The 15,167-nt window shown below is 36.9% G+C and overlaps 1 protein-coding gene across 8 annotated transcripts in view; it reads left to right on the top strand.

Moving 5' to 3' along the window:
* Positions 1-15,167, top strand: part of HMGN3 (high mobility group nucleosomal binding domain 3) — a 30,231-nt gene that overhangs the window by 5,804 nt on the left and 9,260 nt on the right. For all 8 annotated transcript variants that reach the window (XM_015569444.1, XM_015569445.1, XM_015569447.1 and 5 more), the window contains exon 2: positions 10,576-10,626. In XM_015569444.1, coding sequence (XP_015424930.1) covers positions 10,576-10,626 — 51 coding nt within the window. The remainder of the gene's footprint in view (positions 1-10,575; positions 10,627-15,167) is intronic.

The raw sequence follows: 15,167 nt of genomic DNA, 5'->3' as shown, positions 1-15,167 counted from the left end.
AGGGCCCTGGGCCACCATGAATAATGCTGCAGTGCACATATCTTTGCAAGTAAGTGCTTTTGAGTTTTTCTGGTAGATACCCAGAAGAGGGATTGCTGGGTATTATGGTAACTCTGATCTTAATTTTTTGAGGAATCACCAGACTGTTTTCCATGGTGGTTGTACCAGCCTACATTTCCACCAGCAGTGAATGAAAGTTCCCTTTCCTCCACAACCTCTACAACATTTGTTATTACTTGTCTTGTTGATAATAGCCACTCTAGCAGGTGTGAGGTGGTATCTCATTGTAGTTTTGATTTTCATTTCTCTAATTGCTAGTGAGGTTGAACATCTTTTCATATACTGTACATCTGTTGGCTGTTCATATGTCTTCTTGGGAGAGGTGTCTGTTCAGGCTCTCTGCCCATTTTTTTATTGGGTTATTTGTTTGGTGTTGAGTTTTATGAGTTCTTTATATATTTTGGAAATTAATTCTTTGTCAGAGGTACTGTTTGTAAATATCATCTCCCATTTGGTTGGCCGCCTGTTGTCAGTTTCTTTTGCTGTGCAGAGACTTTTTAGTTTGATAGTCTCAAATGTCCATAATGGAAAAGATGTATATTCTTATAAGAAAATAACAAGCTCAAATAGATGAAAATGTTTAGTTGTACTATAAATCAAAGAAATGTATATTATTAAGAATAATGAGATGCAGTTCTTAAAAAAGATTGAAAGTACCACTGCCCATGACTGAGTGATATTGACACTCCATGCAACTCTCAAGCAATGTGTTTGGGAGTATAATTTCCTTTAAAAAAAAAATTTATCCAGCCAGCTGAACATCAAACTATGAAACAAGAGTTTGATTCCTGGTCAGGACACATGCCAGATTGCCTACTCGATCCCCAGTGGAGGCGTGCAGGAGGCAGCCGATCAATGATACTCTTCTCCCTCATCATTGACGTTTCTATCTCTCCTTCTCCATTCCTTTCTGAAATCAATAAAAAAAATATTTTTAAAGAAACTTTATTGAGCTATGATCTACTTACCATAAAGTTCAGTCATCTTTTCAGAGTATACAGATCAATGATATTTAATAAATTTATAGAGTTGTATAACATTACCATAATTCAGTTTTAAACCATTTCTATCACTCCAAAAAAAAGTCTCTTATGTTTGCAGCCAGTCCTTTTTCCCACCCCAGTCCCAGGCAACCAGTAATCTACTCTCCTTAAGTTTGCCTTTTCTGGAAATTTTATATAAAAGGAATCAAACAACATGTAGTCTTTTGTGTCTGGTTTCTTTCATTCAGCATAATGTTTTTTAATTGTAGCACATATTAGTATTCATTCTTTTTTATTGCCCAATAATACTCCATTGGGTGGATTTACTACTTTTTGTTTATCTTTTCACAGTTTGATAGACATTTGGATTACTTCTATATAAGTATTTCATGGACGTTTTCATTTCTCTAGGGAAGTTTTCAAAAGGTAGAAATGGTGGTAGCATGAAAGTGTCTTTAACATTTAAGAAACTTCTGCACTATTTTCCAAAGTGATTGTACCGTCAATGCATAAGAGTTCAAGCTTCTCTACATCCTTGCTCATACCTGGTATTGTTAGTATTTTTGCTATAGCCATTCTGATTAATGTAATTTAGATTTCCTATAATAACTAATGATAATGAACATCTTTTCCTGTGCTTACTAGCACAGTGTATATCTTAGGTGAAATGTCTATTCAGATATTTTGCCCATTTTTGAATTGTATTGCTTATGTTACTATTGAGTTGTATGAGTTCTTTATATTTTCTGGATGCAAGTCCTTTATCAGATGTATGATTTATAGATATTTTCTTCCAGTCTGTGTCTTAAAAAAAAAAAACCCTGTCTTAATGATATATTTTAAAGAACAGAGTTTTAATCTTTGCCTAATCCAAGGCCATAGGTATTTTCTTCTAGATTTTTTATCTCATATTTAGGTCTATGATCTATTTTGAGTTAATATTGGATATAGTGTGAGATAAAGGTTTAAATTTTTTTTGACATGTGGATATCCATTTGGCCCAACACCAATTGTTGAAAAAATAATTCTTTCCCACTGGCTTGCCTAGGTACCTTTGTTGAAAATCAATTTATCATGATTGTAAAGGTTTATTTTTGGGCTCTAAGTGGTGTTCCATTCTCTCCATGTCTATTCTTACATTAATACCACATTATCTGGGTTTTATAGTAAGATCTGAAATCTAATAATGTCAATTCTCCACTTTGTTCTTCTTTTTCAAAACTGTTTTGGCTATTACATCCTTCACATTTCCATATAAATTTTAAGAGCAGTGTGTAAATTTCTACAGAAATGCCTGTTGTGATTTTGAAGGGAATTTAATGACATTTATAAATTAATTGGAGAGAATTGCCATCTTAGCTATATTGAGTTTCCTGGTCTGAATATGAAAGGGTCTGACTGATAGTATGCCATCCATAAGTGCTTACTGAATTTGAGTTAATATTGATATGGAGCCTATATTTGAGTAAAAACTCCCAAATGGCAGTCTTTGTTCATTTTGTTTATTTACTAGATGCCCGGTGCATGTATTTGTGCACCTGTGGGGCCCCTGCCCCGCGCCCTCTCTCAATCCAGGACCCCTCAGGGGGTGTAGCAGTGCACGAGGCAGCAGGTGGCCAGGGAGGAGCCCAAGCCTGAGTCGGGCACCGCTCCTGCTCATCCAGGCCCACTGTGTCTGCTGCTGCTGCAGCTTGGTAGTGCTGCCACAGAGGCAGCCGCCACAACTGCCCTCGCCAGCCATGATCCCGGCTTCTGGCTGAGCAGTGCTCCCACTGTGGGAACACACTGACCACCGGGGGCAGCTCCTGCATTGAGCATCTGGCCCCTGGCTGTCAGTGCACATCATAGCAACCGGTTGACCGGTTGTTCATTCATTCGGTCATTCAGTCACTTAGGCTTTTATATATATAGATTCACTCACTCCATGTTAAATATACATTTCTTGAACATCATCGTTATGCAAGCATTTCAGGAAAGTTATTATTGTTTTTATCAATCCTTTTAAAGGAAATGAATAAATGCCCTATTTTAAGGATCTTTCAGTCTGACAGGGTAGGTTATATACATATGCAAGTATTTATAATTCATGACAAGAAGTTATAATAGGCCACAAGAAAAGCTATGAGCTATGGAGCCTTTCAAGGATTGGCCAGAATACATGTCCAAAGGGAAAAAAACAAAAATAAAAAACTGACAAAGGTTGTTTGGTTTATATGGTTGGGGGTTATAGCTTCTTTTTTTTTTATTCTTAAGAGGATGAGTGCTAGTTTGTTACTACAGATCATCTGTCATTGGTCTTTCTATGAAGTATTACTTTCTTTGCTGTATGAGGAAATTAAATTCAATGCCTGTTAGTACAGTTGAGATTGGATGGTGAACAGTAGCCATCCTTCTCATTAGTAGAGATTCAGTGACTTCTGTTATGCCTTTCTGTTAATGACCTTCTTGTGTTTTAAAGGTGGTTGTCTGGGACCATGTTTCTAAGTTGGCTCACCTTATTTGATTGATTACCTAATTTTGAATTAACTTTGTAATCCTAATTCCACTTTAGCATGAAGTCTTTTATGGCTCTGATCTTTTTTATTCCCATAGCTCCTAGCATAGGTACTGTAACTGTTTGTTGAATGAGTACATGAATGAATGATTTTCAATAAGTATAAATGTAATTATACTTAAGTATAAATTTAATTATTTCATATACTTGTTCGTGAGATTGTCCAATTTGGTCTGGCTTTACAGTTTACTAGATATATGATTTAGGGCAGGTTACTTCTTCCTAAGCTTCTAAGTTCCTAAATCTCTAAGACTCAGTTTCCTCATCTATAAAACCAGAATAGAATTATCTTCTACCTCATTGGGTTGTTGGAGGAATTAAATGACATAGTGAATGCAGAGTTCTTAGCACAGTACCTGGCACATGTAAAACAGTAGAGATATTCGTTATGGGATAATGATATTTTTAATTATTAAGAGAACTACTGTGAAATAATAGGCTTGTAGTAAGCACCAACCTTCTATTTTGTAGGAGAACAAATGGCACACACAGTGCATAGGGAGTAAGCATCTCACCCTGGATGTCTAATTTACTGCAATTATAGGAGTAAATGTTCAGCAACCAAATAAAAATGTAGTACTTTTGAAAGAACATAAGCTTTGAGTTATTTATTTCATATTAACAATATACTCCCATTATTGAATTATGCATATTTATGCTAATAAAAGCTCACTGAACCTAGTTGAATATGGCTTTTTCTTTACTTTCAATTATCTTTTAAAATGTGAGATATTTTTCCTAAAAGTATCCCTCAGAAAAGAGAGAGCTGCTGTTTATTTCCATTCATACAAAGTCTTTTAAAGCAAAATTATTACACAGTTACTTTTATCTTAAACAACAAAATATTACTTTGGGAAGACACAAGGCTGATACGACTTCAAAGTACAATTTGGGTTTATAGAAGTTGATGAAATCAATTGACATAAGCAAAGGAGGAAGTAGCAAACGTTAAGCATTTATTTGATTATTACTCCTCTGCATATGATCTCTCAATTCCAGTATTGGATTTTTAAAGACTTATTTTAAAAAGCAGTATCGGGGAGGAAGAAGGGGGTAAGAGATCAACCAAAGGACTTGTATGCATGCATATAAGTATAACCCATGGACACAAACAGTAGGGGGTGAGGGCAAATCCTCGGGGGTTGGGAACGACAGGGGAAAGGTCAATGGGGGAAAAAGGAGACATATGTAATACTTTAAACAATAAAGAATTTTTTTTAAAAAGGAAGTATAGTATTGGAAGGTCCCAAAATACACTTTTAGGATGAATGAAAAACAGCCATACTAATGTAAAACAAGAGTACTGATGGCTTTGAATAAAACTTTAGTGTCTATATCCTCTATTATAGGAATATTTGAATTTAAGGGAACTGTTATTTGAAAAACCTCACAAGATTTCATGGACAATGTAGAGGGAAATTAACATTGCTTTATTCAAGTAGTTGAATTACGTGTTACTTTTAACAGACACGTTTCAGTCTTCTCTGGGTTGGTTTTTGGGGTTTTTTGTCCTAGAATGGTTGTCCTTTGCTAAACAGTTCATTTTTTCCTCCAGCCTTGCATTTGTAATAAAAATTGTAAATTAACTTTAAAAGAAATTTCAAATAATAATTTTTAAAATATTAGCCAACAAATTAAAGACAAATTACCTCCAAGTAATACATTCCCAGGTTAAAAGAAGTGATCATTGGTTATAGCTACTTCCAGCTTTTCCAGATTAGCATGGATAACCCAGTTGTTGAGACTGGATTTGTTCTATGGCTGCTGGCAAATGGTTATAGTAATGCAACTAATTCACTTAAGTTATAAAGCAATAGCTTCTGTCACTAAAAATTTAGAAGTAAAACTCTGAGAGCCTGTACTTACCAGGAAAGACTTTGGGGAACTTTAGTATCAGGCCCAGCACACGTTGCTGAGAATCCTGAACTCTCCTCTTTCTTGTGTGAAAATGAGAAACTTGGCACCAGGGGTACTAGACTCACTTCCCAGCTTCCTGCCACACCCTCAGTATATCTTCCTCTGCAAACCCACAGGCTATTGCCATGTGGAAGTGTTCCCGAGTAACTATTGAAAGGATTTTCTCATCTTCTCTGATCCCTTCCTGAGTTTGGAGGGAGAAAAGTGGGCTCATGACCCCCACAGTGCCCTCTGTAAAGTGGTATCTGCTGTTTATTGAAAGAGAAGCTCAGCAACTAGATAATTTTTCCTGTTGATTCCATATGGATGACCTATAGCAGGGGTGGGGAATATCCGGCCCAAGGGCCATGTAAGGCCCGTGAAATCATTTGGGCTAGCCCTGCCAATGCATTAGGGGTGAGTTAATTAAATGACCAAATATAGCAGGCTAATTTTTAAGTTGATAATTTTGAATGGCCCACAACTGATGTTATAAATATCCAAATGGCCCTTGGCAGAAAAAAAGATTCCTCACCCCTAGTCTATAGAATAAAAATTCCAAAGTTCTTTTCTTGCTTTCCTGATAAGAACTGCTGGTCCTGTTGTAGTCTTAAGGAAAATATAGTTGTGTCCCCTTCAGTACACTGCAGTCCCCTCAGATGCAGGACCCAGGCATCCCTGTGTAAAGAAGAAAGGGTACAGTACCATTGACCAGCTGCTGAAGGAATCCATGCTCTCTCTGCCCCACTCTCCTCCCACACTAGTGCGAGAGGGAGAGTTTTGAATCAGTGTTCAGAGGCTTCTAGTATTGCCTGACTCCAGTTCCTTCAGATCAGCACAGATGAAGCGATTATGAATTATGTGTCTTGAACAGAAAAAGGAGAGGCAGTGTATGAACCAGATTTATAAGCTATTGAAAAAACACAGAATATGCTATGAGTAAACCCAGTCATGGAATTTGTAGTAGAGAATAGATGTGGCACTGTTAAACTGGGCTTTACTTCTCGCCCTGTCCCCACAATATTTTTAATATTGTTTGAAAAAAATTAATACAGAAAAATCCAGGTAATAATGTAATATTCCCATTTACCCACTGCTCAGAGTTTACAAAGTTGACTTATTTTTTTAGCATATTTGGTTCAGATATTTGTAATAAATAAAATGTTACCAATAAAGTTCAAGTTTGAAACATCCTTGTTTCCCTTCTCTTGTCAGCCTCTATAGAGACAACCATTATGAATTTGGTGTGTATTCTTTCAGTCCATGATTTTATGCACTTATGATATATATTATATATGACATATACAAATCCATAATATTGATTTGTTCCTGTTTTAAATTTGTGAAAGTGGAATCACTTTCTTCTTTCCTTCCTTCTGTCACTTGACATTGTAATGATTTAGTATAACTTGCTTAGTTATATTGTGATTTTCAATGTATTTGGACCTTTTCTAATCACTTATCTTGTGGTTTATATTTATCATGTATTTTTCCTTGCTTTGTTTTTTTCTTCCTTGCCTTTTATTTGTGAAATTTGCTTATTTTCACTGCTCCTGACTTGAAAGTTTATAGATCCTATTTCTTGTCTTAAAAATGTTAATGACTGTCTTTAAATTTTATTTTAACAAAGCCTAAAATTGTTCTGTCTTTATTGTCCTTGAGAACAAAACCAAGACCTTTGACTTCTGATCTATTCTACTCTCCTCTTTTGTGGTGGTTATTGTCTAGAACTGTGCTGTCCATTATGGTAGCCAGTAGCTTTATGAGGCTATTAACCACATAAAAAAAATAAGCTCAGTTTTTAAAACTTTATTTTTAATCTATTTAAATCTAAAAAACTGATATTAGATTCAGTTATTGGAAATTGTAATATGTTTGGAACAACCTGGATATGTAAAATCACTATAAACTTTATGAACTTTAAATACATAAATAGGTGTTCCTGGTGAAAACTTAGCACTTGAACGAAGATGTGTTATGAGTATAAAATACATGTCAGATTTTGAAGATTTAGTACAGAAAAGTTTGTGTAATATTTCAAAATTTTATGTTGATTACACATTGCAGTGATAAAATTTTAGATATATTTAGTTAAATAAAATATTGAATTAATTTCATCTACTTTTTATTTTCTCAATGTGGCTATTAGAAAATTCAGAATTATATATTTCTATAGAACAGCACTGATCTAGGATTTCTACTGAAACTTATAAGCTGATGTCCTGACCTGCTTTCATAGCACAGTACCACACTAATCCCAGGGTAAAAATCAGTTGGGTTGCTCCTGATTGTGGATTTGTTACCTGCTTGTTAGTACAGTGGTTCTCAACCTTCCTAATGCCGCGACTTTTTAATACAGTTCCTCATGTTGTGGTGACCCCCAACCATAAAATTATTTTCGTTGCTACTTCATAACTGTAATTTTGCTACTGTTATGAATCGTAATGTAAATATCTGATATACAGGATGTATTTTCATTGTTACAAATTAAACATAATTAAAGCATAGTGATTAATCACAAAAACAATATGTAATTATATATGTGTTTTCCGATGGTCTTGAGCGACCCCTGTGAAAAGGTCGTTCGACCCCCAAAGGGGTCGCGACCCTCAGGTTGAGAACCGCTGTGTTAGTAGAAAGCACTTGTGGAGAGATTACCAGAGAAACCAGCTTTGCCTAGAGTTGTAGTTCTTCACATGTCTAGTCTTATGTTCATTCATCTGAAGGCATTAATATTTTCAATTACACCTTTTTTTTAATTGTGTATCTTTTCAAGTTTCTCTCGACCCCCAAAGTACATCCAATTCAAACATTATTAGGTCAGTGTTTAGACTGATCTCTCAGTCACATTGCTGTCACTAATCTTCTTAGAAAAGTATTGAAAATAATTTCATTTAATCAATTTTTGTTTTTTAATATCATTTACTATCAATAGCTATGTGCTGCTTCTTTAAATGCCTATCAGTAACAGGTAGAAGTACCCCAGATTTAAATCTACCTAGTGACCTGACAGGTATACGGGCAGTCCAGCACTCCTTGACAACAGAGGGTCTGGTCTGTGAATAGCCCGTCTGGGGATTGTCTTCATGTGTTCAGACTTGCCCTCCCTAACTCGGCTGACTGATGTAGCACTAGATCTGTGAACCAGAAAATCCTGTGCAAGAGAGTGGAGAACAGAAAAAGGAGGCTCAATTTCCCTTTATGATAGAGGAGGTTCCTTGGAGGAGGGAAAAAAGTTCCTTGATTTGGAAAACAAGAGAACTCCAAAGGTCTAGGGAGCTCTAGAGAGAGGTTGAACTACTGGGTAACAGGAAACCCTAGGAAGAAAGAAGATTTACTAGGTCCTTTGACTTGAAGAAAAGCTTTTGTCTTTTTCAAAGACTTTATATACTTCTGACCTACGTTTTATATAGTATTTTGTGTTTAAATTTAGCATTATTTTATGTGTTCTTTCTATGTAGTCACATAGTCTAAATATTTTAATCTCATTGCATTCATAGTTACATAGTGTATTTAAACATTTCCAGTAAGTCGTTTACAGTTATTTCATATTAGAAAAAATACAAATAAAACCATATTTTTTTCAGAGTCTTTCTTTGAGTCCTGGTTCTAAAATTGGAATTATTGGGTTATTATATGATTAGTTGTATGTATCTTTTTCATATTCCCAGTTCTTTGAAAATATTATATTAATTTACAGTGTCTCCTGCCCACCAAACAGTGGGTTTTATGATCGCATTTTCCCCCCTCATATTAGATAAGGCATTTAGCTGCTTTATTTTGCTAAGCCAAACGTTGTGCCAAACATTGGTTTGCTATTTGTATTTTTATTCTAATGGGAACTCTATTCATATCTTAAGTAGTCTAATTTTCTGATTGTTTTAATCTTATTGTCGTAGCCAATAAAAATATATTGGGGTATATAAAAATATATTGGGGTTGCCCTAACCGGTTTGGCTCAGTGGATAGAGCATCGGCCTGCGGACTCAAGGGTCCCAGGTTCAATTCCGGTCACGGGCATATACCTTGGTTGCGGGCACATCCCCAGTGGGGAGTGTGCAGGAGGCAGCTGATTGATGTTTCTCTCTCATCGATGTTTCTGACTCTCATCCCTCTCCCTTCCTCTCTGTAAATATCAATAAAATATATTTTTTTAAAAAAATATATATATAGGGGTAGTTCGTATGTCATGTAAATCTAAATATACTTTCCCCGTTATATGCAAGCCTATCAAAGAAGCAGGTTTTAACTGTCACAAGAGTGGGTAGGCGCTGCACAGGGCTGGATTAAAATCAGGGAACAAATCAGCTCAGGTGGCAGGGCTCTTGGCTGTCCGGTGAAGCTGGGAGTGTGGTAGAGATGCTGGAGTTGATAATGGAAAAATAGTAACCTTTTTTAAAATTTATTTTTATTGATTTCAGAGAAGAAAGGAGAGGGAGAGAGAGATAGAAACATCAATGATGAGAGAGAGTCATTAATCAGCTGCCTCCTGCAGGCCCCCTGCTGGGGATGGAGACTGCAACCCAGGCATGTACCCGGACTGGAGCAGAACCTGGGACCTTTCAGTCTGCAGGCCGACACTCTATCCACTGAGCCAAACCGGCTAGGACAAAAAATAGTAATATTTTATAAAAATAATGAGTATCAAGTCAAGTGATATCAAGAAATGGGCTAGAAATCAAAGTGAGATATCCTGCCCTCATCTCAGAGAATCAAAGCAACTGAACATGCAGGTGGATCGCAGGCACCCCTGCCACTGACTACTGGGTTTCTGTTCTTTAATTCACAAGAATGAAAATTGCTTAGTGTGAATGTACATTGAGAACAGGGACTCATATCAATTCTTGCACCACTCCTCGTTTAAAAATGAGAGCAGTTATGCAGTGTGTGTGTGTGTGTGTGTGTGTGTGTGTGTGTGTGTGTGTGTAAAAACAACATATTCTCTTATAAACTTACTTTTTCCCCCACAAGGTATCTGTTGGTATATGTGGTCCAGAGAATTTAAATAGCTTAAAAAAAAAAACTCCCTCTAATGTGTGTTTCCCAATTTAAATACAATTTACTGAAATATTTTCTTTCTAGTCTCCAGAGAATACAGAGGGCAAGGATGGATCCAAAATAACTAAACAGGAGGTAAGTGTATCTTTGACATCCTGTATTCAGTTATGTAACTGGAATTTTTAATATTGTTATGATTGTCTGCATCTGAATGAATACTATTCCTGTACAAGATTGTTGAGACTACATAAGCCAGAGAGTGTCACTGTGTAGTCTCCCTTGGCCTAGGTATATTTCAGTCGGGTTCACAGATGAGTCATTTTCCACTTACTGTGTTGCTTATGTTTCTACCTGTGGGTCCTGCTGTCTTATTAAAGCAGATACTGGGAATTCCTTCTGGGCAAAAATCGAGATAATAGGTAAATTCATCAAGGAGAACAAAGTCTGCCTTTCACATCAAGAAAATCAAAGACTGTTGATTTAATAAATTCTCTGCTCCAGTGAGTGAATTATATATTACTTTTTAGGTTCTGAAATTTGCCTAAGGAGTCGTGTCTAAAGCCAGAAGCTATGGAAGGATACACAAGATGTCAAAATACTAAAGTTGGGTTTTTTAAATCAGAAAAAGTCTTAGGGCTTAGGATAGTTAATTAGGCAATAATTCAAAGAAGCTCTGTATTGATATACAGAAACCTCCAAACAGCTAGGATCTTGGAAGAGATGCTTGCATTTGACCCGCTGTGCTAATATCATGAACTTCTAAAGGAGGTGGATGAAAAAGTAGCAAGTGAGATGGTAACTATGGTGACAGTCATTCATTTTTGCACAGTTTGCAGTGAACTTATAAACTAAAATGGGTCATGAGATAGATAAAAACAATGTCTAGTTACAGATTCTTTGATTGGGTGGTTCATATTGAGGATAATAATCCAGAAGAGTTTATCGTGGTAGTAAAATCTGTACAGAGGATTTGTACAAAGAAATTCATTCTGCCAAGTGGAAAACCTTTAACAGAATCTATAAAGAAATAATTTAAAAGCAAAACAAAACTGCCTATAACCACGTCCCCACCATCCGCCTACCAAGCATTCAGTCTAACAGTTTGAGAGGTGAAGTTTGTGATCCAAAATCAAGTCACTATACTAATGTTAGAACCAACCAAAAATTATGAATGTTTGAATTTTCTTGAAAATATAATTTGTAGGACAGTTGGCTACGTGTAACGAACGTTAATGTTTTTAGATTTGGGCATGAAATGCATTTGGGTTTCTCCCTGGGGATTGCTATTGAAATTGATCTGTCAGTCAGAAAATCTAGAAAGCCCTGCACACAATAGATCTTGGATAGGGAAAACAGTCTTTCCGATCCTTCTTCACTAAAAGCAATAGAGCTGCATAGAATATATGTAAAATAATTTTGCTTCTACAGCTGTCTCATACATATTGTTTTGGCCCTGGAATTTTTATTATTTATATTACAGGCACACCTCATTTTGTGATTCACTTTATTGTGCTTTGCAGATCTTGCATATTTTACAAATTGAAGGTTTATGGCAACTGTTGAAGGTTCAGATGGTGTTAGGCATCTTTTAGCAGTAAAGTATTTTTATTGAAATATGAACATTGTTTTTCTAGCATAATGTTATTGCACACTTAATAGACTGTAAACACAACTATTATATGGGCTGGGAAATCAAAAATTTGTGCAACTCGCTTTACTGAGATATTTACTTTATTGAAGTATTCTGAGAGATATGCCTATATTATTATTTTTTAATTATTATTTTTAATATTCTATTTTATATATTTATATGTATTATAGTATTGTTAACCAAAATATTTCCTAGACAAGACTCTACTTGTCATTTAAACTAAAACCAAATTAAAACTCATGATATTCCTTCAAGACATCAACACAATTGTTTGAAAAGTGAGAAGGTCAGTGGGTTAGCTAGTGATTTAGGGTTTAGGGTAAGAACTGTGAGACAGTTATTGATTGATTTTACCCCCCACTGAATTGTTTAGATTTTCTAGTGAGGCCATTGAGTGTGCTCAGCCCTGACTATAGCGAAGGTACCAAGGATTTAAAGAGCTTCTATTCCTTCCGTGATATTTGCAGGGTGTGGTGCAGGTTAGTATTTGGACAATAAATGACCAAAACAATATATTACAGTCATTACACTTGGCCGTTTACAAAGCCCTTTTGCATACATTCTTTTTTTTCTGAACCTTACAATAACCCTGGAATGAGAGCAAAACAGATTCATTCCTTGAAAGAAATGTATTGAGCACCCTTATGCACCAGGTGCTGTCCTAGGCTCTGCAAGAGTCCTCAGTGAACAAAAGAAGCAAAAATCTCTGCCTTCATGGAGCTTCCATTTTAGCAGGGGAGAGAGTAAAATAAAACAATTGGATATTTGCTATAAAGAAAAATAAAACAAGGGAAGGGAATAGCGAATGTCAGAGAAGTGCTGTTTGATAATAGGCGATGTTATTGTCTTCATTTTCACAAATGCAGTGTCCTCAGAGACATATATGGTTTTCCCCACGTGTCGCAACCTGTGAACTGCAGAACCAGGACAGGTAGCTGCATGTCCTGCTTCAGAGTCCTCAGTCCCCGTGCCCCTTCCGTGGTCATCGTAAAACTCTGATCGCCCAGTGCTTTTCTCGGCCAAGGCTCTGCTTTACATCTTTCCCTCCCTCCCAGTTCTGCAAAGGGCATTTCTATTCAGTTCCTCGTTTGTTTGGGGGAATTAAAAGCAGCTTGGATTTTGGTTTTGTTTGAAAGTTCCTGGTCAGACTCAGGAGCATGAAGAAATCTCATAAAAAGTAAACATGTTTACAAATTCCAATGGAATGACCCATATACTTCAAGCAGTATTCAGCAAAGTCCAAAGATTCTACTTGAATCTAGCTATCTCTATCCCAGTGAACTTTGTAATAACAAGGTTAGACTTCCATGTTGCTTTTGCCTCTAGGACATAAAAGTAAAAGAATCCATGTCTTTCAGAGTAGCCTTCACCAGAATTGTCTCCAACCCAGGGAATGGTAAGCTAGTTAGTAATTGCATACTGAATAATTCCATTGTGACCAGCACCTATATAGCGCAGTGACAAATCCTCACATTTTTCTGTAGCTCTCTTGGTGACCTATCATTCTGAAAGTCTTCCTTCCTTCTTTGAGGACCATTCTTTTGGCCACTTTTCCTGAGGATTCACAATCAACAAATCAAGAGAAATTCTTACTATATTTATTTTCATAGCGGTCCTGCATCTCAAATGAATACTTCAATAACCTGAGTCTCAAATGAATACTTCAAATTTGAGTGTTTCAAAGAGGAAAGCAATACCAATCTAGTCTATTTTATGTCCAATAAATATAGTCCAATCATTGACAGACTTTAAGGCTATGAACGCTGATAGAACTTTCCAGGAAGGTGTACACCAAGCATGTCAAACTCGCACATGTACCCAGTTCTGCTGATTAAGTGAAAGGTTCCTCTCAGCCTCCACTGTTTTCAGTGAAAGAGAAAATCTCTTCTGTTGGTTCCCAGAAAGGAAAATTTAAGAAAATTCTTTTTTTTAAAATAGCATAGAAAGAAGAGCTGGTAAATTGTCGGCAGGCAGTCATAAAGTGATTTTACAGTAAAAGATGTGCTTTTTAGAAATTAGTTACTTTAGACAGCCCAGAGAAAAAACTTTGTTTTTGCCTTAATTTCCTGACCTAGGCTTTTGATTTTCCAGCTCTGGTCCTGGGCCTGGATTATAAAAGGGCAGGGAGCCTTTGCATCAGAGCAGCTTCCAGGCCCCGCAGAGCGGTGCTTTGGCTGGAATGTCTCTCTGGAAATCCCACCGGGCTCTCTGACGTCACCCAGCCTCTTCGGGTGGTTGGGTGTTCACATTGGGAGAAAAGGAGCGATAGCAAATGTGGGGGAATTTTTTATGTGCTTTGGCCTCACTTCAGTGATTATCAGGACAGCTAGTTGGCGGTTAAGGAGGCAGTTATGAGTAATGCTTAACATATTTAGCCCCTTTCAGGCCCTGCACTGAATAGGGCCTGACTGAGTGCAGGCATACATCAGAGATATTGCAGGTTTGGTTCTAGACCAGCCGTGGGCAAACTATGGTTTGAAATGAATGAAACTATTGAAAAAAAAAGGCCGTACCCTTTTATGTAATGATATTTACTTTGAATTTATATTAGTTCACACAAACACTCCATCCATGCTTTTGTTCCGGCCCTCCGGTCCAGTTTAAGAACCCATTGTGGCCCTCGAGTCAAAAAGTTTGCCCACGCCTGTGACCTAGACTATCTTTCTAAGCACTTTCATGCTGACTGGGCCTTACTTTGAGACAGTGGGAGTAGCTCTTGAGGCCACACAGAAGCATCAAAGCTGAGCTCTGTTTGGTAATTGCCGGGTGCTCATTGCTCCTCCATGCTCTGACCCTGCATTGAAAAACAACTCACCACGTGCTGCCCGGTTTAACTGATAATGTTGCCTTTTCTTCCATCATACCAATTTATGCAACTCCCCATCCTGGGAAAGGCATCACAGATTTTGGGTTCTGGTTCCAGTGCGACGTGGTGCATTGTCATGATAATCCTAACAGACATGGTGGTATTCCCCATGGAGCATCTGACACAGGCAGTCCCCCCCCCGTGCTGTTGATGCCCAGC

The sequence above is a fragment of the Myotis davidii genome, unplaced genomic scaffold (assembly GCF_000327345.1).
Source record: "Myotis davidii unplaced genomic scaffold, ASM32734v1 scaffold104, whole genome shotgun sequence".
In the NCBI taxonomy this organism is placed as follows: Eukaryota; Metazoa; Chordata; class Mammalia; order Chiroptera; family Vespertilionidae; genus Myotis; species Myotis davidii.
The sequence above is the reverse complement of the archived record's forward strand: the minus strand, read 5'-3'. Positions and strand labels throughout refer to the sequence as shown.